This window comes from Gastrolobium bilobum, unplaced genomic scaffold (assembly GCF_033153095.1).
Source record: "Gastrolobium bilobum isolate Gb01-03AN ecotype WA unplaced genomic scaffold, APGP_CSIRO_Gbil_v1 utg5259, whole genome shotgun sequence".
Taxonomy (NCBI): domain Eukaryota; kingdom Viridiplantae; phylum Streptophyta; class Magnoliopsida; order Fabales; family Fabaceae; genus Gastrolobium; species Gastrolobium bilobum.
Genome location: NW_026898073.1, coordinates 264,256 through 289,962, shown reverse-complemented (window position 1 = coordinate 289,962; position 25,707 = coordinate 264,256). Strand labels below are relative to the sequence as shown.

Sequence of the window (25,707 nt, the reverse complement as noted above, 5' to 3'; positions counted from 1 at the left end):
TTGATATTGCTGCTGCAGGAGCATATATATATTCGAGGCATGAAAAGTAGAAAATGTCTTCTCTAACATATCCTCATCAGTAATCTTTTATTTGCATAATTTTAATTCAGAAGTGATGTGAAACATTGCTGAATTATACTCACTTACACTTTTAAAATTTTGTAATCGTAAGTGAATCCATTCATATTGGGCTTTTGGCAAAATTACTTGTTTTTTTATTGTTATACCTTTCCTTTAGATTTTGTCACAATTCTAATGGATCTTTTGCTGTTAAGTATTTAACTTTAAGATCTTCATGGAAAAGATGGTGGAGAAAAAATCATTGATTTAATTCGCACACTCCTACTGGGAGGCCTCATTTTCCTTCCTTGATTGTTTCTCCAAGGTTGTTTCCAGTAAGATGGATTTCATCATCAAGAGTCCATGGAAGATAGTTCTTGATCGATATATCCAGAGCAATGAATTCAAGTTTGGTAAGGCTTGCCATTATGAATTCTATCAAGTAGAGATGTAGCCTTGATGATCAGTTGGTTGTGGAGACAAGCTTGTGCTGATAACTTATGAAACAATTCTTGTTCTATTTCTTTTCATAGAGTACATGCCTTTGTATAGGACTCCAAGAATGAATATGGAGAGTAATTACACATAAATGCACCATTATGCTTATAAGGTTAATATTCATACCAAAGGTCATGGCAAACAAAAAGTCACATTTAGAAATCTAAATACTTATCCACACGTGAAAATCATGTTTTACAACAAATGTGACTTGACTTTATGATTAGTGTTACAACTTTCTATGAATAAATGGATTCGATATCCACCAATAACCTCTATCGTAATTAAAATTCCAGTGATACCAAACGCGTGAAATAAGATGATTTCACCCGAATAGGTGAAGCTGCCAATAAATAAATGAGAGTTGAAACAAATACTCTCAAGTATCAATAACAACATCCCAAGAAAGAAAATTACCTAAATGGTCAAAATGGTTGAGTTACATATCCTTAAATTTTAGGGTTTAGGCAGGCACAGTTGACAGTGAACTGTGCCCCAAGGATTGGGTCATTATTCAATCCTGGGTAGATGAGGTGACACCCTTGAAAATGGATCTTCTCATGTGTAATTTAACATGATTATGTCATGTGGGAGGATTTTAACCATTAATAATTAAAACAACGGTGATGATTGTGTAATTTTCTATTCTTATATTTTTTCTCTCTCCTCCCTTATCACCGTTAATTCACCCGTGTATGGTTATGATTGCCACATGCATGGTCATGTTAATTAGCACACGAGAGAATCCACTCTCACTCTAAGTCTAGCCTCGACTAGGAGATTAGTCATATTCCCTTTTCGGTGACAAGTGTCCAATGCACCCGCTGCACCAACGAGCAACTAGCTCCAATGGTTGTACTCCTAGTGCAAGGTCGCTGAAGGGAGTTGAATAGAGATTCCTCTATGTTAATACTAAAAAAAAATTAATTTAATCCAATGATCGACTGCAATACATATATACCCGAGCAGACAACAGCGAAAAAAGTCCAGGAAACTAAAAGAAAACCATAATCGCTTACTTTTTTGGAGGGGTGCCAGACTGCCAGTACACACGAATAAGAAAATAACTTGCACAGGTTATGTAAAAATATATTATACGTTTTCAATTCCCTTAACAATCTATGTTTCTTGTTCAGAAAAAGGAGCTCACAAGTTCACAGTTAAAAAAGTAGATAGTTCTTGTATCAAAAAAAAAAATGCAAATAGTTGATAGTGTGTGAACAAAAGGAAAAGAGAGAGCAAATATATAGTGATGTTAGAAAGCCTGAGTTTTGTCCCCAAGAATTAGCTATTAAACTACCAGAAAGATTGATAAAATCAAGATGCAAGGTTAATGGTGACTATCCAAAGTTTTTTAATGAAACGATATTTGGGAACCCTCTAACTGGCAAATTCAAATAAAGCAATAGCTAATCATGTTTATCAGAATAGTATAACAATATCTCTATTTATAAAAGCAAATAATTTACAGTTTTCGTTATACAATTAGATTATGATGCTTATATCTTCTTTCTTATACTGCAGCAACTGTGCTTCTTCTAACAGGGTATTGTATGGTAGCTTCATCTATTCGCTATTTATATGGACATGGAGCAATGATACCGTACTGTGCGAAGTCAGAGACTGAAGACAAAACCTTCTTCCCTTTGACCCAATACGGTATCACTGATTCAATCTCAAAATGAATATTGGAGGTGGAATATAACTTCACGCTGTAATCCCACATCTCTTAATGAACTTATCGGAGAAATTTACATATCTATTCCATAAACTTCGAACCTCTGGTAAACCAATATCAAGCCATGGCTTTGCAGGGCCACTGAAATGAACTACGACAGCAGCTTCCAGTTTCTGTATGCTAATTTCTTCAGATCGATGGCGATAACCTAAATCAGTCACAAGCCATGATGAATCTATAGGTTGCACTTGACCCTCAAAAGCAATCAAGGCAGGTGGAAGCACTCCAGGATTAAAGAATGCAAACCCAGACTTGACGTTCTGTATGAAATCATATATATATACAGTTAATAGCATCATCACAAAACAGAAGGAAATTTATAGTACCATTCATGATGAAGAAATAAACATATTGTTTCAATATGATGAAGTACATCAACATATACTTACAAGTTTCAACCATTGATGGTAGGTCTCAGTAATATTTGATCTCCTCCAAGCTTCAAGATCAAATATATTCATGCCATAGACCCATGAACACTGATCACCGTCAAATTTGGATGATATAAAAGGATTTGAAAAGTTGAAAAAGTTGACGTATTTACTTCCAGGGCAGCAGCTGTCCTCACACCATGACTTGAATACCGAACCACTGACTTTGCCATTAAGATCTAGTTGCCACAAAGAAGATATGTCATGCTGTACTACAACATCATCATCCAGCAATACAACCTTGTTGAGATCTGGAAACAGCTGTGGTGGTCCAAAAAAATCAGATTATGAAACAATCATGAATCATCACTAAGCATTAGTCTTGTTATTACAAAATTGGAGGGCTACCTCAGGGATATAGATGCGGAGATGATTCAACAGGGAAAGGCTGCTGGGACTTAAAGATTCCAAACATCTATTATGCTCTTCACTATAGTCGAGGTCCTCTTCTTTATAGTTGTTGTAGTAGTGCTTCCAAATTAAATGATTAGTTTCCAGCATCTCCTTAACACCAGCATTCCTTTCTTCAGACCAGTCATAGTGGTGTAATCCCCTAACTTCAACTACTGCTGATTTAATAGAATTGATGGCAAACCAAGCATGCATTGGAGTATAAGTTTTCTTGTCGGTAACTATGTGAAAAACTAATCTTTCAGGGTTATCTGAATTTTCAATAGTAGAGGTTACAACAACAGAGGCAGCTAGGACGTTGTCAGTTAGGAGAACAAGGTGGTGAAAGGTAGGGTCAACAAGGTGAGAAACATATTCAGGAGGAGGTAGGCGAGATCGGGCCATGGCATTTACAGCGTATTCTTCAGCCAACTTCAGACAAAGACAATTCAGACTTTTGGGAACACCATGTGAAGCTAGATGCCAAAAAACTGACTCCTGCTTTCTAGCTGATTGCACCTCCCGTTCCATCCGCGACAGCTGCATATATATGAACATTAAGATGACATGACTACGACTTCACTAACTCAGCTTAAGTTATCATCAAACAATTCAATGAAGAAACACCTCACGGAGAGAGAGACTTTGAATAACTCTCCTCGTAATGCTTATTTTGTGGATTAAATTAAAATATGCATAAATTAAAAAGAAGATTTTAGTACCTTTGTGTAGTATATACAAACTCAAATTCTTAATTTTACAACATTGTTTCTCACTTGAGTTAAAGGGGGCAAGAATATTTTGATCCAAGTATGTAAACAACTTAACTAACTCACTCTCGAATTTCTAGCTTGAAGTTCAGAACCACTAGTTGATTGCACAATAGGATGTGGTAGGAAGTAAACCTATTGTATTAAAATAAACAAATAATATTCAAATAATTCTAATTATTAATTAAGGTTAATTTACAATTGTTTTTTATGTTCTTATCACTAGTTATGTGGCACTTCACAATTTTTTTCAGAAACTGGTTTATTAAAGAAAAATTGTTTGTAATGTTAGAAACTCTTACAAAGCTTGAGGAACAAGATGATATAAAGGATAGAATAGATAAATTTATCAAATTTTTAACGGTGTTAGTAAGATCTTGAATGAAAAAAATCATAAGGGAGTAAGTGATTAAAAAAAAAAACATAGGGAACTAAGTGATTCAAAGGGAAACCATAAGGTTTTTTTTTTTTTTTTGAATTTTTCCCTTTTATTTATATAGTTTTTACAATTTTAAATTTTTTATTTCTAATGTATTTATTAGAATAGTACCGTCTCCTTTCCCCAAATATAAGTCCTAATAGAGGTCAAATAGATTTTGTTACAACTTACAAATACTTGTTATGAACACTCTTCTCAACGGCTCAAGCTCCCCGTCTATAATTGAAGGAAGAATTTCAATATAATAAATAGGATTTTATAAGAGTTATGTTGTAGGAAAAGTGATTGTGTTATGTTATAGAGATTCGTTTTGCATGCCAAAGTTTTTTTTTTTTTTGCTGTGGGCCTCACAAAATATTGTGTGTGTAGGAAATTTGTTGTGGTCATGTTAAATGATTGATGATAAATCCTAATAAATAATAAGTAACAACAAAGGTTAGTACGACACAAATAGGAAATCAACATAATATTTCAACCACTGGATTATGTGTTTGCTTCAAGTTTTACACACCTTATCATTAATTTTTCTTAAAATAAAGTAGATATAAAAAATTAGATATACTTAAGCACTACAGCAAATATATCGAAAATTTCCAGAAACCAATCATATTAATCTTCTGTTTGCTTATTTTTGGTTCCAACTCCTGCCAAATTTGCAAATAACTTTTTTGTCGATAAATTATGATATATATTAAAAAGAAGATTATAATGACAAACTTTTTTTTTACAAATTACGTTATGTCTTACTGACTTCAATCAACAGTATTTTACCAGTAAAACATAATATAATTTACGAGAGTTTGTAAACAAAAAAATTTATAAATATAACATTTCTCGTATATTAAAATCACTGTAATTAATTGAATTTGAATGATTCCAAATAATGCAACCAACTTCTTGAAAAATGTCAGATTTTCGTTTTGCAAACCAAGGTTTAAGGTTCAATGCTAAAAGCTCATATCTAATGTCAGGCTAGATTGTCACCTAACACCAGAAGCAAACAGAAAAAAAATTTACAAAGGAAACAACTTAATTAAACATCATTATCATTATTATAAGAGTAATTTGCTAAAGCGAACAGGTTAATGAGAGTGAAATTTGTAGGTACCATGGCTTTGGTCTTGAAAGCAAATGCCTTAAGGTCTTGTTTTGACGTCAACACTTTCACAAGCTCGTTGAATGACTCTGCTCCTCGTTCATTAAAATTACCATCATTTGCCTCTATTAGCGCTCTGGTAAGCTCATCTTTGAGTTTCTTTATTCATATAAATATACATGCCGAACCACCGGAAAAAATAGAATGAATGTCACGGGAACATAAAGCATAAAAAAATTACATTTTTTCAACCATTTATTACTTCTACACACATCATTTGCCTCTATTAGCACTCCGGTCAGTTCGTCTTTGAGTTTCTACTTACACACACTACGGCCAACATTTAAATTAGTTTTACTTTTAATTTTTTTAAATGACATTTATCTTAATTTACCTATTTTTATTACTTGGATTGTGCATCATTGATTTTTTAATTCTATTGTTAAACTTCTCATAATTATAGGAAATGCTATCAATATATAACAATAATCAACATTGAAGCGGCTCAAAGCTCAAAATGAAATATATATATATATATATATATATATATATATATAGGGATAGGATCAACTTACACCGGTGTAAGAATAATAAATCTTACACCAAATCTTAACCGTTGATTTCCGTGCATCCAATGGTTGAGATTTATTGGGAATTAAAAATTAATTAATGAGTGAGACCTAATAAATCTTAACCGTTAGATGTAGAAAATCAATGATTAAGATTTGGTGTAAGATTTATTATTCTTACACCGGTGTAAGATGATCTTGCCCCATATATATATATATATATATATATATAATAGTGATTACTTAAAAAAATGCAAAAAATAAAAATAAATTTGCAGATCTCAAGATAAAATGCACATGAGATGATTGTGTGATTTACAGTTTTGCAAGGCCTTAATCGCCTCCTCGGGGAACTGAAAGCCTGAAACTTATAAAATTATTTTAGATTTTTTTTTTATTTTTATAAGAAAGAATAAGGACTACAAAAAAATAAGTTTTTACAAAAAGTAAATATAATTTAAACGTTAACTATTTTTTGATTCCGGAATAAATTATCAAAAGTATGTATTCGATCCAACATTATTCAGTTTATCTTAAAATATATTGATGATAATATAATGTATCAAAAAATTATTTATATGAATACTCATAAGCTGTTATTCTTATTCAAATAAGACATAAAAATGAAATCAAAAGAAATTAAAAAAAAATTGTAAAATGAGTGTAGGATATATTTTTATTTCATATTTATTTATTAAGAAAAGGGATTTAAAATAAGAGCATTACTGACGGCAGAAAAATAATGTTTGTCCCAGAGATACAAAAAAGGGCCTCACTAATTTTATTTTATTTTTTAAAAAAATTTACCAAGATCTGATGCTGTATTTGTTCTCTCTCTCATTTTTGTGTACGTGGCAAACAAATTATTTTTGTCACAACTACAAAATTATTTTTGCTTTGTCTTAAAATAAATATTTATTGTCACAAAAAAAAGTATTTATAATGAAAAAAAATGAATATTATGTTATGAAAGATAATTATTTGGTTGAAGAAATTGAAAAACATAAATCTTAACCAAATAACAACTATTTTTTTTATACCGATCCGAATTATCTCTAAGGCAGGTCGATCCTCGAGTATTCCCACAAGTTTCAATTTTAACTGTAATTAAGTTTCGATTCGAGATTAATCTTATAACCTACTTAAAGAATTGAAGCTTATAAAAATATCGTGAGTCAACTTGCCAAAAAAAATAATTAGGGTGGTAAAAAAAAATCACCCGATCCCACAATTATCATACTTTTTGTGGACACTGTTTTACTATAATAAAAAAAATTGGAAGAGTTTTTAAACATCGACACGTAACATATGAGAGAAAAATAAAATCAAGCATCTATATCACTGCCAATAATAACCATTATTATAATAATAAAATAAAAATGCCTCGTTTGTTTCAATCAGATCGTCTAGCCACTATATTCACGTTTAAAATCTATTACAAAGTTTTGGCAATTTCGAATTTGTATCTAAAAATATATCAAATACTCTACAAACAATCAACCTATATTTTTCATTTAGAAACCCTAAAAGTTCAGACAAAAGTTATAAGTTATAAATTTTATTTAAACCATAATTTTTAATTTTTCAAATGAGAAACTAAATACAGATTAAAAAATTATCTTTCAAGGAAAAAAAAATATAATTTCTTATGCACACAAAAAAGTAACGTCTAGTAAATATTTCAAACGGCTCAATTACCAAAAAAAAAAATTGTATAAGATGCATAATCACAAGTGAAGGAAATAAAAAAAATGAAAAATGGAAGAGAAGAATAAATGAAGAGGGAATCTGATTTGGAACTTGAAACACTTACCAGGCTCATGTCACCCCCGCTGAAAAACCTCGATCCCACGCAACCTGCAGCAATCATTTTCATGGATACTGTCATCAACTTTTCATCAACGACGGTGACCTTTTCGACAAATCAGTTAATATTGTTTAACATTTTTTTATTAAGTATATATAATTATTTAAAAATAATTCTAAACGTTTTAAAATTTATAACATATTTTACGCTTATTACTTTGCTTTTATTTCTTTACGACACTTAGGGGATGTTTGGTTGATGAAAATTTTTTGGAATAGTAAAAAAATGTAATAGATAGAGAAATGATTGGAAAGATAGATAAAGTGAGATAGGTAAAAAAATATAAAAAAAGTTGTTTGGTGGGGAAAAACTTTACTGAGAAAATTAGGTAACTTTATGAAATCAACAGTGCATTAAAAGTCAGATAATCGGTTTTCTGAAAAATCTCACCTTCAAATTGAGTTTCTAAACAGTGCGGATATCTATATTTCTCATAAATCCATACAAATTGGATAAATGAGTTTTTGGTAAAAATACGTTGAAACAAACATGGTGTTTCTAAAAGCTATACTTGATAAACATATATATCCGCTGAAAAGCTCCCAACCAAACATCACCTTAATAAAAATGTCCTTTTTAAATCACATACAGAATTCTCTCCTTTTTTTTTTTAAATGAAACAACCACATCTCCGTATGAAAAAGAAAATATTTAAAAAATAAGGGGATAATTTTTTTTAATATTAGTGTTAAACTTTAAAATTTAATACTAAATATTAACTGTTGATTTTCGTAATCAACGATTATTATTTGTTGAGAATTAATAATTAATTAACGAAAATCAACTATTAAGATTTGATTCAAATTTCAATGTTTAACTTCCAAAATAAGTAAAAAATTTCTTGTCACTGTGGGGGCTCAAGAAGAATACAAATTCAGCCAAAAAGTTTTTTTTTTCCATAAATTAAGTTTTTTTTTAAAAAACGCGTTGCTCTATGATTTCGTCTTTACACGTTTTGCACTTTTAGTTGTATACTTGAAATTCATACGTAACTTCACTCTCCAATGAAACAAAATTCAACTAAAAAGATATTTATTCACTGAAGTGTAAACCCCACACAGCTAACAATACACCATTAACTAATTTTTTAAAGTAGAGTAAATAATAAATATAAATCTAAAATGAAAATTACGAAGAGAAAGCGGAAACGAATCGAAAAAATTACCCAAGGAGGTGCAAACCGCGGAAGATTCCAGCACCAAAACCGCCACCTTCATAAAGGCGAGCAGCAACACCACCCCGAGCATCAGAACAGTCCGGTTGGAAATCCGGCGATCGACGGCGGAGGCGGCGGAGGAGGCATCGTCCGCAACAGCATCGGTCTTGGCGGATACTTTTCCGGTGACACCGGTTTCTTTGGACAGGGTGACGAGCCTCTTTTTTCCCTTGGCAGATACATAGAACTTCATCTTCTGAATTCCATTTGCTTCTTTCTTTCCTTCCTACGATGGAATCAGTAGCAGATCTGAAGCTTCACAACTGGCTCAGTCACAGTCATAGAGAGTAAGAGCGTGTGTATGCCTGCGTGTGTTGCATTTATAGAGCAATGAGTTCACGGATTTCGAATTTTTGTTTTCAGTGTGGAATCGATTTGCTCGAGGAACATGAAAACGATAAATTGAATAGAATTTAAGTGAACGTTTTTATGGGGGAAAAGAAAGTTGTTGCAGAGAGAGAAAATGAATGGGAAAATGCGAAAAACAAAGCCGCGGGAAATGGTTAGATTGCAACAATGGCGACGGTAATTATATATATGCGTTGGGCTTGGGGAGTTTTGCGCTATTGCTTTTCGCCACTGGTTTTTATCGTTATTTACTCTTTTACCACTCTTTCACCGACACCTCCATAACGTGGCTGGCAGTTCCTAATCCTATGGATGGTATTCATTTAAAAAGAAAAACAATTATTTTTAAGGTTTTTCTCTATTAACTTTCGGTAATTTAGGAACAGTTTTATATTCATCATTTTAAATGACATAAAAGAACAGACACAAAGAATAAAAATTATGAAGAAAAAGTGGATAGATTTTTTTAATTTAAATCTTTTAAAATATATTATTTTATATTTATCTCTTTTTTAAAATTAAATAAGTTTATGTTATTTAAAATGATAAATATTATTCTTATTTAAGAATTATTATAGTGTTCTTTTTATTCGAAATGCAATGAAAGACTAATAAGAGAGAAGTATCACTTCAGCAATTTTTTATTTTATTTTATTTCAAAATGAATGATGAGGTCGACGGTCACCAACATCTGCAAGTATTAGATCTTCAAAAGTTTCCAATTTGAATTTGTATTCGTATTTATGATTCTGTATTTTACGAGGAAGACTAGGATGGAAATATGAGAATGAATTTGGGGCGTTTGATAGAGAAGAAATTTTTTTTATTTAAGAATCATGACTTCTGAGAATATAGTGGTAAAGTAAGTTTTTCATAAATATTACCAAAAAGTTGTTTAGTAGAACAAAATATTAGCGGCAATGTTGAGTTAAGTTTTCTGTGTCTATATTTGATTGATGGTAAAATATGTGATGAATTTACAAAATTAACCTCCACAATATGAACTTTTCAAACACGGATTAAAAATAAAAAATCAAAAATCAAAAGCGAGTTTTGTAAATAATAATTTATATTGAACTGGGAACAGATGAAAATGTGACAATATGGTCAGATAATTATGTGAAATAACAGCTTGGAGACTCTATTTTTACTCTGAAAAAGGGGCAAAAGAAGAACATTGAACCATGTGGAAAGATTTATGTTTAGCTTTTGAAGAAGCATTGTGTCAATCTTTGCAAACACCAAAGAAACCCAAAAACTCAGTCTACGAGTGGCACAAAAAGAGAAAAAGAAAGAAACTTGAACCACAGAGCGTTTCAGCTGGGACGAACAAATCGATGCACAAAGCAAAGCTAGGAACGGTATTTTAGTCTGAATAATTTTCGAAAATTTTCCCTATGTGTGAGATTTGTTGAATACCACATATTCAGTGGGATAATTCGTTAGGATTTTGTTTCATTTTTTTTCACATTTAAAAATCCTGGAAAACCAAGATTTTTAGGAAAAATTTTCCACTTCTTTCTACTAAACGTGAAAATACAAGAATGCCAATGTAACTTTTCTAGAAATCTAAACTTTTTCTTTATACCAAACACCCCCTTAGATTATTATTATTTTAATTTTCCAATTGATTTATCGGATTACATTATCTTCAAGTATTTATTGATCTTATTAAAGGAGTAGTTCTTCTAAATCTTTTTTTTTTTCGTTCTGAGAGTTCAACTCAAGATATCTTATTAAGAAATCCAAACTCCTTACCTTTAGGGGGTGTTTGGTTCAAGTTTTTGGAGAGGATTACCGGTAATCCTTCTTTGGTAAATGTAATTACCACGTTTGGTAGAAGGAATAAATTACGATTCCCGGATATCCAAGGATTACCGGTAATTTGATTTATAAAGAAAAGTCACTATTCAGATTACCAAAAATAATATGGTAATTCGAAATACCAATCAGAATACCAAGTAAAGGGAAAGCACAACAATAAATTTTGAGACAAAAATACCCCAATACACATAAAAATCTAGACCCAATCTATCAATTACAAAAGTAAAAATAGTTTGGGGTTATTTTTGTAAAATAACTTCATATTCCAAGTCATATTTCGTTCTAAACCAAATATGGAATCAGTAATTTTTACCCAGTATTCCCGGTAATATTTTGGCGAACCAAACACATCTTTCGTAAGATTCCAAGTAAACTCAATTTCTACTGAATTCCCATTAATCATGATTCCCGGTCACCAAAAAATTTCTCCTGTACCAAACACATCCTTAAGCTTTTTAAGTTTTTTCTCTATTACCTTTCAGTAATTTAAGAATAATATTATTATAGTATTTTTTTAAGACTTTAATATATTTTTTTATTTGAAATGCAATCAAAGACTAATAAGAGAGAGAAGTATTCAAGTATCACTTCAGCAATTTTTTATTTTATTTTATTTCAAAGTGAATGATGAGGTGACGGTCATTAGAGGTGGCAATTTAGGTTGAACTCGACAGGTCAATACATCAAAACAAGACGGATGAGGTTATACTTTTCAACCCACCAACCTATTTCAACTCGCTCCACTTAGTTGCGGGTCAAAACGAGTTGGCGGTGGGTCGGGGAGAGTTGGCCCGCGGGTTAGTTTTTTTTTGCTAATTGGTAGTATTTTATTTGTCATCAAGCTTGTGTGATATGAAATTTTTTTCTCTTAGTACTCCTCTAAAAAATAAAGACGAAAAACTTTATTTATTACAAAGGTTATCCATATATTGAGGCAAAAATAAGTTCTTAAAAAATATTTGACTGAATATTAGTATATATTTAGATTTGAGATTGGAAAAAAAGAAAAGGGATTGTAAAATAAAAAAAATATTATAAAATTAATAAAATATGATTTATTTTTAATTTTAAATTATTTTTTATTTTTTAGACCGGCCAACCCACCACAAATTGGAATGGGTTGGGATTTTCAATCCATATCAAAATGCGGGACAGGGTGGGCCAACCCGTTTTTGACGGATTGGCGTCGGGGCGGGGCAGGCCGACCCGTTTTGCCACCTCTAGCATTCACCAACATCTGCAAGTGTTAGATCTTCAAAAGTTTCCATTTAAATTTGTATTCCTATTTATGATTCCGAATTTTATGAGGGAGACTTGGATGTCTGTCAGTTAGATTATTATTATTTTTCTTAGTTTTCCATTTGATTTATTGGATTATATCAGGTTCGAGCATTTATCGGACTTTATTAAAGAAGTAGTTCTCCTAAATTCTTTTTTTCATTCTGAGGGCCCAACTCAAGATATCTGATTAAGAGATCCAAATTCTTTATCATATATACCAAGGGGATTTGGTTTCTCTCGATTAAATTTAATTAATGTCTTTAAGTATTTGGTACTAGGGTTGGCAAAATGGGCCAACCCGGCTCGACCCGCATGCAACCAAAAACAATGAGCCAGGTTAGGGTTGGCTCGAAAAAAAAAAATTTGAAAACTCAACCCAACCCGATCCGAGTCGGGTTAGGGTTGGCTCAAAAATATGGCTCGTGGGTTGGCTTGAAAAAATAGCTCGCGAGTTGGCTCACAGGTTGGCTCGAAAATTGTTAGCGTGTTGGCTCGTTTTCAACCTATTTAAATGAATATGTAGTATTAATGCACTAACTATGTTGCTTCCATAAAGGGTTACAAAATGAGAAATAAAAGCAAAATATTCTAGTTTCGAATTTTCTTCGTAACAAATTTGCATCAACATCAAGAAACAATCAAAACCACTTGTTACTAAGTGGATAAGATATTTGAACCAAACAGAGCCAGAACAACCTAACAATATATAAATGGCAGGGATGTGAGAAGATTAGGGACTTAGGTTTAAAGAAAAAAGAAAAGCGATGACATGTGTGGTTTTTAATCCATTTTTATATATTATATTTTGTATTTTTTTATTAAAAAAAACTCAACCCGCTAGCTGGCCCGTTTGACCCGCGGGTTGACTCGTTTTTTTCCGAGCTGACTCGAGTCGGGTTGGCACTTGGCAGCTCATTTTTGCCTACCCAACCCGACTCATTTTTGACTAATTATGAACCAATTCGACGGGTTGACTCGTTTTTGTCAATCCTATCTGGTACGATGTACCGTACCAAAAAAATGGTTTGGTACAGCACCACATCCAAATGCTTAATTCGATGTTAGGAAAGAAACCACAAGATGCATATAACCAACTTTATAATTTCAAATGACCTGTTCATAATTGCAACGCTATTTATTTTAAGGAAACTTGAAGGAAAAAAAAGGAAGTTATTAGTAGTGAGTGTTTGCCTAAAATTTGAAAAATGCAAGTTCTAAAAAAAATGGTTAGTTGTGGTGAATCTTTACCTAAAGAAATAGACCATACTGTTATGTTAGGAATGAGATTCCTATCTGAAGAACTTGCAGGGGAAAAATCAAGAATAAGAGTAACAGAAAGGAAAATGAAAGAGAAAACTAAAGAAAGGGTTTCATTGATTATTTTCTGGTAAACTCCAACAAGAATACAGAGTCCCTTTTAACATTAGAGAAGTGTAAGAACACTAACAGATGTATAGATTTAACACAATAAATTAACGTTAAAAGTAGCACTTAGGTTGTTATCAATAAAAAAAAAAAAGTAGCACTTAGGTAATTATATGTATAAACCATAAAATGCGCAATATATATTATTATTATTACACCACACTTATTTAAAAAAAAAAGTACACACAAAATCAAAAAATTATAATATCAAAAAATACTTCTCACGCAACAATATATGTTTTTCCCTTTAATATTTATGAAGGTGTACGTATAGATTATAGAGGATGCATTCTACTTTACACATCTTTAAAAATCTTCCTCATATAATATATGAAGTGGACATTTGAAGAGATAAGCAAGAAAATATCGAGCCAGTTATTAAAATAAAATAAAATGACTTTCTCTCCTCCTCTATTTTTGCTATATATTATTTTCAATCAACGTAGACAGCTATGATGCACCGACACTTCAAAAATCTTGACGTGTCGTGTCCGACACTTCCCGACATTCTCGGACACCCGACACTCCTTGACACTCCAACACGCGTTATAGAAATTCAAAAAAAGATTTAAAGGTTGCGTTGCGTTGAGTTTTTAGTTCCAACTATTAGATTCATTGGATTACGATTACTATTTTATTGGGTTTAAAATAAATATTTGAGATATTTTATGTTTCTTTGCAAAATTTAAGAATATTATAAGTTTAGATTATTTTTTTGTTAAATTATTGAATATTAAATATAATATACACTACATAAATTAAAAATATTATTTAATATCATAACGTGTCCTAACGTGTCGAAATTTAACATTTTTTAAAATTAACGTGTCGGAGTGTCGTGTCGTATTGTGTCACGTGTCCCGTGTCGGTATCGGTGCTACATAGATAAACAGTATAGTGTACCTTTATGCTATATTCACTGTTTACATTGAAACTCAATCCTTATCACTCCTGTCTCCAGTGCCTTGACACATTGTCTTTTATCACCCATATATATATTGACAGTTGGTTTATCACTGTCAGTGGCTTCACATTATATTATGTTTCCATTTTGATGAATTATTCCAAAGTATTTAATTATTTTCAGCTGACATTGACAGGAAGAATAGTGATGTATACTATTGCTTCATCATTGTTACGTTCACAGAGTTATATTGATAATGTCGGCATAAGCTCTGTTTTCATTTTTATTATTTTGATGCGATTTCAAACTAATATTTCCCCCCCCCTAACATTTGAAATTAATTTTAATGTTATTCTATTAGGTGACAGCGTCCAAATTGTTAGCGTAGAGTTAGTATCTGTGAAGTTGGATCTTATATGTCCAATTTTATTATATGTGGGATTTAACAAATCATCTGAAATGGGTGGAAGGCAAAAGAACTAAAACAAAAGTAGTATATAATATTATAATTGCAAGAAAGAACATCGATGTCACAAGTCACAACATCATTAAGCATTTTGAAAACCAAATGGAATCTGCTTTCAGGTTTTACAAAAGCCACATATCAAAAGGGGAACGTGATTAAGGGCACAAAGTCAAAAGCTAAATTATGGAGCGAAGGTGGAGGAGCCTGAATGAAGCAAGCATGCACGTCATTGATATTTGTTGTTGCTGCTGTTTTGCTGCTTCCATCACAGAAGGGAGAACATGCAACGTTCAAGGGGGCCTACTCTGGCCCAATAAATAGTATGGTGCTCCCTGTTCTGTTAACCCCAAATGCAGCTGAAAGGTAGAGGTCTCTAAACTGTGGTCAACTCACAAAGCTCTATAACTGACTCTAATTCATAGGATTTTTTTGTGAGAGTTTTTTTTGTTTTTTTTGCTCGGACTCTCAAAGACATATAATTTAACAGGTTAGGTTAGGGTTAGTCGGCGAACCAAACTTTTTCCTTCGTTAAAATTTTTATTATTTATAAATATATAAATTAAATTATAAACTTAATATAAATAAAAATGAATTTTTCTGCAATGATATATTTCAATAAAGAATTTTATTTGCGCATCAGTAAAAATAAAATTTTCTATCGACCTGTGTTGTATATCCAAATTTGCACTATAACATATTATATACAATGCACCTTGGTAATTTTGTGGATAAGAATAAGTAAAAATATTTTTATAATGATAGTAGTCGAAGAAAATCAATTATTTAACTTTTAAATATATAGTATACTAAGAGCATTTATTCGTAGTAAGATCATTTTTTTCATAATTGCTTTTGATTTTCCACTAGAGTTGCTTTATTCTATTATGAATTTATGACTACTTGTGCAAAAATATTCATTTGAGATGACATCCTTTAACATCAAATTCAGTAAAAGTAGTAACCAAATCTTTACTTATTTAAATTTTATTTACATTTTTACTTGTATATTCTCCTTCTTCAAATTACGATTCATATTTTTATAGGGAAATCTTTGATCAACAATAGAACAAGATCCATTTTGAATCATATTTAAAGGATTCATTGGTTCGAGACGAAGAAGCAATGTCACTCGATCATTAACTGCAATCTTTTTCTATCTGTGAGGATCCCATCAGACAAATATTATTTTATTAAAAATTAAATTATTAAAATTTATAATTTGTATGAAATATTTTAATAAAGTATTAAATATTTATTTGTTAAAATAATTTTTTATTGTATTGAAATATGATAAAAAATAAAATTTTATAAAACTATAATTTTGGATGGCTCATAAGCTGGCTCTAGACCATATGGGCCCTGTGAACTTTTTAGCCCTAATTCACATAAACTAGGGCCTAATAAGACGGATTAACTCATTTTGACATTTTTAAAAGGTGCAAGATGGCATGTGACATGCATGTCTCAAATCTATCAATTAATACACTTCAATTTTATTTTTTTTAATATATAAATTATTCTATTAGTCCTTATAATTTAACTAAATTTTTAAGTAACACCTTTTATTTAAAAATATCAATAGATCAGATCATGATAAAATATTTGCACATATATAACAAAGGGAAAAATGTTTCTGCAGTTACTGCAGATAAGTTATCTATATTTATTCTCAAAACGACGTCATTTTGGTATTGAAATCTTAAAAAATTATAAATATAAAGATTATTATAACCCTGAAATAAATTAAAATTACAAAATACCATGATTTTCGTCCCAAAACGACGTTGTATTGGGCTTACGGCAGATAACTTATGAAATTGTTAATATATATTTTCTTAGTTTCTTAGTAAATAATTGTAACTCTTTATTTTTGTCTCTTAAAACATTTATTAAGAGTCAAATCAGCGGAATTAACATCCTTTCGAGCAATAGAGCTTGAGCTTGACCATAAGTTTTTTTTTTTTTTTTTAGATATAAGAAATTATTTCTCTTTTTTATTCAAACAAATTATTTTTCTTTACGTATTTCTCCTGTGCATATTGATTTGTTTATTTTGAGATTGAATTTCTCATATAATTTACACACAAAGTGAGATTTTATTGAGAACTTGGGAAAAAATTTATTTCAAAACAAGTTGCTAAGAAAGAAGGTGCAGCGTTGTTCATAACATAAATTAATTTTTTTTTTTTTTTTTTTTAGAGTGGGGAGAGGAGATGAGAAAAGGGGTCATGGTATCCCTCAAATTCATCTCTTCTTTTTACGAGACAATGTAACGTGATATGTCACTGAAGTCACTCTTCTTCCGTACATAAAATAAATATCTGAATAATTGGTTGATGCCTTCATGACTAATTTGACAGCCACGCACATGCTTGAGTTTTATTTCCATGCTGCATCTTGTTTCGGCTTCCGTTTTATTTAGGTTAACTACACAACATGGGTTTTTACAAGGGACCCTATACTCTGGCCCATATATCATTGGCCATTTATGGCTTTCCCAGTTTGGAAAAAATATTTCAGCCATGGGAATTTGGCCTATTGTCATGGCAAAATGGGCGGTCCGCCCCGCCCCACCCAACCATCAACCAGTTAAAAAATAAGTCAGTTTGTCTTGTCCTGCTTTTGAAAGTGGGCTGAAAAACTCAGCCCGCCCCGTCCTGTTTGGCGGGTTGGATGGGTTAGCTCGCCTGCCCGAGTCTAATTTACACTGACCCGCCTCGGCCCGCCTATGCCCGCCAAAAAATGAGTCTGTCCCGTCTCGCCCCGCCCCGCCCCGCTTTTGAGATGGGTTGAAAAACTCAGCCCGCTCCGTCCCGTTTGGCGGGTTGGCCCGCCGAGTCGAGTCCGTTTTGCCGGCTCTAATTGTCACATTGGATGAGATAATTATGAATTTATTCGTAAAAAAAAAATGTGTTTAGATATAATTATGAAATTATTCAGGCTTTAAACTCAAAGTGCTCTATGGAGACATATTAGATAAATAATTATATATGTACATACACCTAATACTGTATCACATGATATAATTTATTCACGAAAATAACAGTGGTTTTACTGTTCATAATGTGATTAACATTTTTTTTAAGATAAGAAACGCCAAATATAACAAGATCTTTCTTATATTCATAAAATTCTCTGGATTATTCAGATGTTATTTTCTTGAACATAAAACAAAAATACAATATTATGGGAATACATTAGCTCATAAGACATTATGATATTGACAAAATAAAACCTTAGAATGAAAACTGAATGCAGAAAAATATCAAAGTAAACAAACCAAAGTACCAAAAAGTAGGGCAAATGCATAGAAAGACCGCCATGTATATAATTTATCCATGCTTGAGCTACTCAATTCCAATGCTTTTCTTTTTTGGCTCAAAGACATATTTCATCAGTGAGTCCTTGATAGGAAGCAGCTCAGGAAATTCCTTCTTCAATTTTGATGCATCTATTTCGTTAATGCTTTGAGAAGGGAATTGAGCCTCTTGTTCAAGTGTAAAATTGATCCACTTAAAACCATGGTTAATGTAATTCTTGTACATCTCAAGAATCTCGTTGCAGGTCACAGTACCAGGATTTGTTAAGTTCCAAATACCCCTGCAATTTCTTTTAGCCATCTCAACAGAAATAGGCAGAAGTTCATCCAAAACAGTAATGTTGATAGGAATGTTAGCCACTTTATCAGATCTTGTCATCTTAGTGATAAAGTTGCGTGGATTGTCAAGATCAGAGGATACTGGAAATTGGATTCTGAGAGTGCACACATTTTCATAGTCCTTTAGAAGCTCTTCAACCTGACACCAAATTTTGAAAGAGATATAAACTCAATGGCTATGCAAAAACCTCATGTAAAAATCATGAACTATAAAGCAAAATGCACATTATTTGGAACATACCTTGGCTTGTGTTTTAGAGTAGAAAGAATCAATAGAATTTTTTCTGTCTTCAAAATTACCACCAAAGGCATAATTCATCATGGGGAGACCATGCTCCCTGCAGACATCTGCCAATGTTAATACACCAACAAAAATGGCACGGATTGTTTCTGTTTTATGAGCTTCAAACCACTTCACATTTAATGCACCAGTGACAAAAGAAGCATTGAAAACATGAGTTGGTTTAACGGTCTGGATATCAACCAAAATCTGTGATCGATCATCTAAATGCCCCCTTCCATTCTCAAAGGGTATCCCTTGGTTCTGACAAATATTTCCTAAAAGTTCCCCAATCCACCCTGCACCACCATATATCAAGAACTTCAGAGATGGCTTCTGAGCCAAAACATTGTTCCTTGGAGTTGGTACCACCATTCTATTCTGAGTAGAATTGTTTGCATCAACAGAAGAAACAACTTTGTTCATATCTTGGGCATTATTTTTCTCAACATCTGGCTTGGTCAACATTCTTGGATGAGGAAGCAAAGCTCCAGAAACATCACCCCACCAATCAGGATTCTTAACATACCAATCCATTGTCTTCCTTAGACCTTCCTCCCAAGTAGTGCGCTCAAACCATCCCAAACTCTTCAGCTTTTGATCATCTAAATAGTATCTCTGGTCATTGAAAGGCCTGTTCTCCACGAACATGATATGTGTATCAGGATCCAAAGAGAAAAGACTACATATGTTCCTTGCCACATCAGTCACTCTCCTTTCTTTCTTAGTCCCAATATTATAAACATGTCCCACCTCACCTCTATGGAGAATGACCTCAAAAGCCTCCGCAACATCTTCACAATAGAGATAACTCCTTACATTTGATCCATCCCCATGAATTGGTAGAGTATTTCCTTTCATGGCCAAGAGCAAAAACTTTGGAATCAGCTTTTCAGGGAACTGATTAGGCCCATAAACATTGTTCCCTCTTGTGGTTATAACCGGCAATCCATAAGATCGACCATATGCCATTACAAGCATCTCAGCACCAGCTTTTGTTGCAGAATATGGATTAGTAGGGAGGAGTTGACAAGCCTCATGGTTTCCCACCACTGCATCCTCTTCTGTTTCCCCATAGACTTCATCTGTGCTCACATGGATAAACCTCTTTACTTGACCACAAGTGTTTTTGCAGGCTTCTAGAAGGACATGTGTTCCATAAATATTGTTTTGGGTGAATTCAAAGCTGTTGCCAAAGGAGTTATCAACATGGGTTTGGGCTGCAAAGTGCATTATGGTATCAATGGACTCAGTGAGAAGGATGTAGTTAACAATGTCAGCACTGCAAATATCTCCCTTGATGAACTTGAAATTGGGAGATGAATGGGAGGGAATGAGGTTCTTAAGATTTGAACAATAATCAAGCTTGTCAAGGACAATGATCTTGTAGTCTGTGTAGTTACGTACTAGCCGGTTGCATACATGGGATGCAATGAAACCAGCTGCTCCAGTAATGAGAATATTCTTTGGCTTGTAGGTGGCAGCCATATCTGCACAACTTAAAACTTCTGTGTATAATGCAACAAAACTTCTAGTCAGCTATCAAGTACAAAATGTAAACTTTCAAAACCATGTATAACTACTAGACATTAAACAAAAACCAGGTTGAACATACCGAAGGAGATAAATATAAATATAACTAGAGTAGAGTAGTTAATAATATAAATAAGAGTTGAAACACAATGATGAAAAAAATCTTCAACCATAGTACTCCACAAAATACTTACATAAGATTCACAAATTGGAGCCGAAACGGATTTTTGTTTAAAATGTTGCTAGCAAGAGAAAAAGAAGGAGGGAAAGAGAGCCAATCACAAAGCCTGAGGAATGAGCATGGAATGTTGTTACCATCCCTATTTATAGCTCATAAATATGTCTCTCATAGTCTCATGTAACACGAGTCGTAATGTCTTTTTTTTCAAGGCACAAAAGACCTATAATAGTCAATGTAGTCTTAATTTGATACGGATAATTTTTTTTTTAAGCATGATGGGTTTGGTAAGAGAATTAGATCTAATAGTTGGTTTTAAAACGTGAGTAGAAATAGATGGCTCGGAAATGACCCCATAAGCGACTGTGATTAGGTGGGGTCAAATGTGGGCTCAGAATTTACTTCAAAGATTTATGAGATTATGCCATCTCTTCTCTTCGATGCTCACAAATATTACCTCCAAATAGTCATGGAAAGCTAAACTTGTATCACGAGGCATGAAATGAAACCCTTCTATTTCATATATCACTCTAAAAAATAAAAAGGGATAATTATTTATAAAGTAAACATTTAATAACCAAAAAAATGGTTATTAACTATCATACATAAAATAAACATGAATGAAGTTTATACAAAAAAGAATAAGAGAGGTGATAAATGGTATCAATTGATAGTATTTTCATTGATTTAAAACTGTACATCAATGTATCTTAAATAGAATAGGCTGTTACGGCTGTTACCAAACAGTCTGTTACCAAATAGTAAAACAACTTCCTAAAGATAAGTAACTACACCTAATTACAATAGGACTCAGTTATACATATCCTAACAAACTACAAGTTACAACATATCACAGCAAATCATAACAACATATAGAATCTTCTATTCCAACACTCCCCCTCAAGTTGGAGCATGAAGACATGAAATGCCTAACTTGGAAAGAACGGCAAGAAATGGAACACGACCAAGTGCTTTGGTGAAAATGTCTGCGAGTTGCAAATGAGAACGAACAAAAGTAGTTCGAATCGTCTTAGAAACCAACCTTTCCCGGACAAAATGGCAATCAATTTCAATGTGTTTAGTTCGCTCATGGAACACAAGATTTGCCGCGATATGTATAGCGGCTTGATTATCACAACATAATTCCATAGGATCATCATGGATAACATCAAGTGAAGCAAGAAAAGACTTCAACCATATCAATTCTGCTGTCGCGGCAGCCATGGAACGGTACTCAGCCTCTGCTGAGGAGCGTGAGACAGTGAGTTGCTTCTTTGTTTTCCAAGAAACAGGTGAGGTTCCAAGCATAATGAAGAACCCAGAAACTGACCGGCGAGTTAAAGGGCAGCTGGCCCAATCTGAATCACAGAAAGCATGAATTTTGAGATCACTTTTGGAAGAAAGGAGGATACCTTGGCCAGGATTCATTTTGATGTATCTTAGTACCCGAATGGCAGCCTCATAATGTGCTTCCTTTGGAGCTTGCATGAACTGTGAAAGAGTGTGCACTACATAACTCAAATCAGGACGAGTGATCGTAAGGTACACTAGCTTGCCGACAATTCTTCTATAGCGACCTGGATCATCATAGTCAGGTCCATCTGCCAGAGCTAAGCGATGATTCTGTTCAATTGGAAACTGAACCGGTTTACAATCCAACAAACCTGTTTCTTTGAGGATATCTAATGCATATTTTCGTTGGCACAAGAAGATACCCTCATTGCTACGGGCAACCTCGATGCCTAAAAAATATTTCAAGTGACCCAAATCTTTAATTTTAAAACACTTGTTAAGATAAATCTTAACCTCTTGACATGCTTGGGAATCATTGCCTGCCAACACCAAATCATCAACATAGACTAGTATGGTCAAGAAGGTAGAACCACGCTTCAAAGTGAACAAAGTGTGATCTGCTTCGGATTGAACAAAACCGTATTTAATAAGTGAGGAACTCAACTTTGCAAACCAATTCCTGGGAGATTGTCGTAAGCCATATAACGACCTTTGCAAATGACACACTTTTCTTCCTTGTCCTTGATTAAAGCCTGCCGGTATGCGCATATACACTTCTTCGTCCAGTTCTCCATTAAGAAACGCATTATGAACATCCATTTGGTGCAAGTACCAACCTTTTGCAGCTGCAACCGAGAGTAGAGTTCTAACACTCACCATTTTCGCTACAGGAGCGTAAGTTTCATGGAAATCTTCTCCTGGAACTTGATGATTGCCTGCAATTACCAACCTTGCTTTGTTGCGCTCGATGCTACCATTGGAATGATATTTAATTTTATATACCCATTTACATGGAAGGGCATGTTTGCCTGCAGGTAAATCAGTGATAGTCCACGTATTATTTTCTTCTAGTGCATGTATCTCCTGAGCCATAGCTTTACGCCAAACATCATTGGTCATTGCTTCTTTAAATGACCGAGGTTCACTACCTGCATCAATAGCAGCAACAAAAACTCGATGTTTTGAAGAGAAATTGTTAGTATTCACATAGTTGGCAATTGGATACCGTATACCTGAGGTGGAGCTAGAAGAGGTGAGACTGGGAGTGTATGTATGTGCCTCAATCAGATTACATTTGTAGTTACTCAAATAGGACGGAGGCCTTCGTGTGCGTGCTGGACGAAGAGAATCGTTTTGAGCTGATTCTGCACTTCTTTGCACAAGTTCGTGAGCTGAATCTTCATTCCTTTGTACGAGAGCAGGAGCTGGATCCTCACTCCTTTGCACTTGATCAGCATTTGATGTAGAATCTTCATTCGGCTCCCTTTCAGACTGATGGACACTCCCCCTATCTTCCAACTGCACTTCTGCCTCACAATCATTTGAAGTTGATTGAGATACTGGATTGGCAGAATCATTAGAATCTATTGGTATAAATGTAGGTAATGATGGGCTAGGTGTAGGCACACTTATAGCAACAAAAGGAAACTCATCTTCGTGGAAACTGACATCTCGTGACACAAAGAATTCCTTAGTATTAAGATCATACACTCTCCAACCTTTCTGCCCATGAGGATAACCAACAAACATACACCGCCTAGACCGTGGACTAAATTTGTTTGTAGGTTTTGGTTGTGTCACCGCATAACATAGGCAGCCAAATATCCTTAAGTGACTGTAATCAGCAACAGATCCATGCAAAACACAACTATTATTAGTGAATACCACATCAACATTATGTTGTCGTACCAACTGAGATACAGATATCAAGTTACACTTTAAATTTGGCACAAATAAGACATTGGATAATGAAAAAGAAGGAGTAAACGAAACAGATCCTTGTTGCACAACATAAGTAATAGCTCCATTGGGTAAACCGATTGCCAAAGGTTCAACATCTGTAACATTCTCCAGCAATTCCAATACCCCTGTCATGTGGCGTGATGCACCACTATCTATAAGCCAGTGACAATGGGAATCTTTACGATTTAATTTGTCCTTTGAGCGTTGCGGGTTGTCAACCAATGATAACAATTGTGTCACCACGTCAGGTGTCAGAACGGCGAATGCATTTGCTTGCTCTAGTGGTTCCTCCGTTTGAGCTGCGTGTGCACCAAATGGCTTTGCATGGAATCCTCCTTGTGGGTTACTGCTCCTATCACCACCAAAACGTCCACGTCCTCGTCCAGGTCCTCGTCCTCTGCTACCACCACGTCCAGGATAGCCAAATGCTTGCCAGCATCGAGAGGCTTCATGATTAGTTTTCCCGCAGTGAATGCATGGAGGACGTTCAACAAACTTTTCCCAATTCTCGTAGTTGGCTTCTCCTCTCAGCATAACGGTTGTTAAAAGAATCTCTGGGCTATCTGATCCAGTCAGATAGAATGGTGATCCAGGGTCTGATGGCTTCAACCTGCTGCTGTTTTCATTGGCCATCTTCAACAGAAGCTATCTCCTGCTCACTGTTTTCAGAGTCTACACGTTGCGGAAGTTTTTTTTTTTTTTTTTAACAAGGGATCGCTCTGATACCATGATAAATGGTATCAATTGATAGTATTTCCATTGATTTAAAACTGTACATCAATGTATCTTAAATAGAATAGGCTGTTACGGCTGTTACCAAACAGTCTGTTACCAAATAGTAAAACAACTTCCTAAAGATAAGTAACTACACCTAATTACAATAGGACTCAGTTATACATATCCTAACAAACTACAGGTTACAACATATCACAGTAAATCATAACAACATATAGAATCTTCTATTCCAACAAGAGGCTAGGGATTTTTCCATTGTCAAGGTTGTAATTGGCGACAATGCATTAATATAATGGATAATCTTAGTATCAAATGCAATTAGTTTCTCACTAAAAATGTATGGGGTAACGACAGGAATAAAAGATAAAATTAGTATAAATTTTTTGAAAACAATTAAAAATAATTTTATTTAATTTTATTATTAATTAATATATCATTTTTACACTATTATTCAAAAGTTGTACGTTTTTAATAATACAATAATGCCTAATTTTATAATAATATAAAAAATTATCATAGCAAATTATTAAATTAAGTCATACAAAAAATGTATAAAAGTTTCGTTTTTTAAAAAGATTGGATTTTTTATTTTATTTTATTTTAAGATTGGACCTCGTTATTCCTAGGTAGGCTAAAGCAGTGCCTTCCTTTTCCCGTCTTGTGTTTCCCATGGCCATTAGTACCATTGTCAAGTCAGCATCAGTTTCAACAAGACTTTCCATATGGCAGAGGAAGTTCATTGTACA

At 33.3% G+C, this 25,707-nt stretch overlaps 2 protein-coding genes across 3 annotated transcripts; both read right to left on the bottom strand.

Moving 5' to 3' along the window:
* Positions 1–2,072: 2,072 nt before the first annotated feature.
* LOC133312634 (probable galacturonosyltransferase 15) lies at positions 2,073–9,492 on the bottom strand. The gene is made up of 6 exons (XM_061513868.1): positions 9,024–9,492; positions 7,805–7,848; positions 5,435–5,581; positions 3,076–3,657; positions 2,686–2,988; positions 2,073–2,556 (listed from the first exon to the last, which is right to left on the bottom strand). Exons 1-6 carry the CDS (start codon positions 9,265–9,267, stop codon positions 2,266–2,268), a joined length of 1,611 nt encoding a protein of 536 aa, XP_061369852.1. The 5' UTR covers positions 9,268–9,492; the 3' UTR covers positions 2,073–2,265.
* A 9,171-nt stretch (positions 9,493–18,663) lies between these two features.
* On the bottom strand, positions 18,664–20,759 carry LOC133312618 (trifunctional UDP-glucose 4,6-dehydratase/UDP-4-keto-6-deoxy-D-glucose 3,5-epimerase/UDP-4-keto-L-rhamnose-reductase RHM1-like). Of its 2 annotated transcripts, XM_061513851.1 has the most exons (3): positions 19,675–20,759; positions 19,222–19,596; positions 18,664–19,119 (listed from the first exon to the last, which is right to left on the bottom strand). In XM_061513851.1, the coding sequence occupies exons 1-3, from the start codon at positions 20,746–20,748 to the stop codon at positions 18,670–18,672; spliced, it is 1,899 nt and encodes a 632-aa protein (XP_061369835.1). In that variant the 5' UTR covers positions 20,749–20,759; the 3' UTR covers positions 18,664–18,669. The 2 variants fall into 2 exon arrangements, with proteins under 2 accessions (XP_061369835.1, XP_061369834.1); XM_061513850.1 differs by having other exon boundaries at positions 19,222–20,759.
* Positions 20,760–25,707: the final 4,948 nt, after the last annotated feature.

Coding starts and splice junctions, on each gene's coding strand:
- LOC133312634 (XM_061513868.1), bottom strand. CDS start 9,267: ATGAAGTTCTATGTATCTGCCAAGGGAAAAAAGAGGCTCGTCACCCTG. Junction 5,582..7,804: donor GCGGGGGTGACATGAGCCTG/GTAAGTGTTTCA, acceptor ATATGAATAAAG/AAACTCAAAGATGAGCTTAC. Junction 3,658..5,434: donor CTTTCAAGACCAAAGCCATG/GTACCTACAAAT, acceptor ATATATATGCAG/CTGTCGCGGATGGAACGGGA.
- LOC133312618 (XM_061513850.1), bottom strand. CDS start 20,748: ATGGCTGCCACCTACAAGCCAAAGAATATTCTCATTACTGGAGCAGCT. Junction 19,120..19,221: donor ACTCTAAAACACAAGCCAAG/GTATGTTCCAAA, acceptor ATTTGGTGTCAG/GTTGAAGAGCTTCTAAAGGA.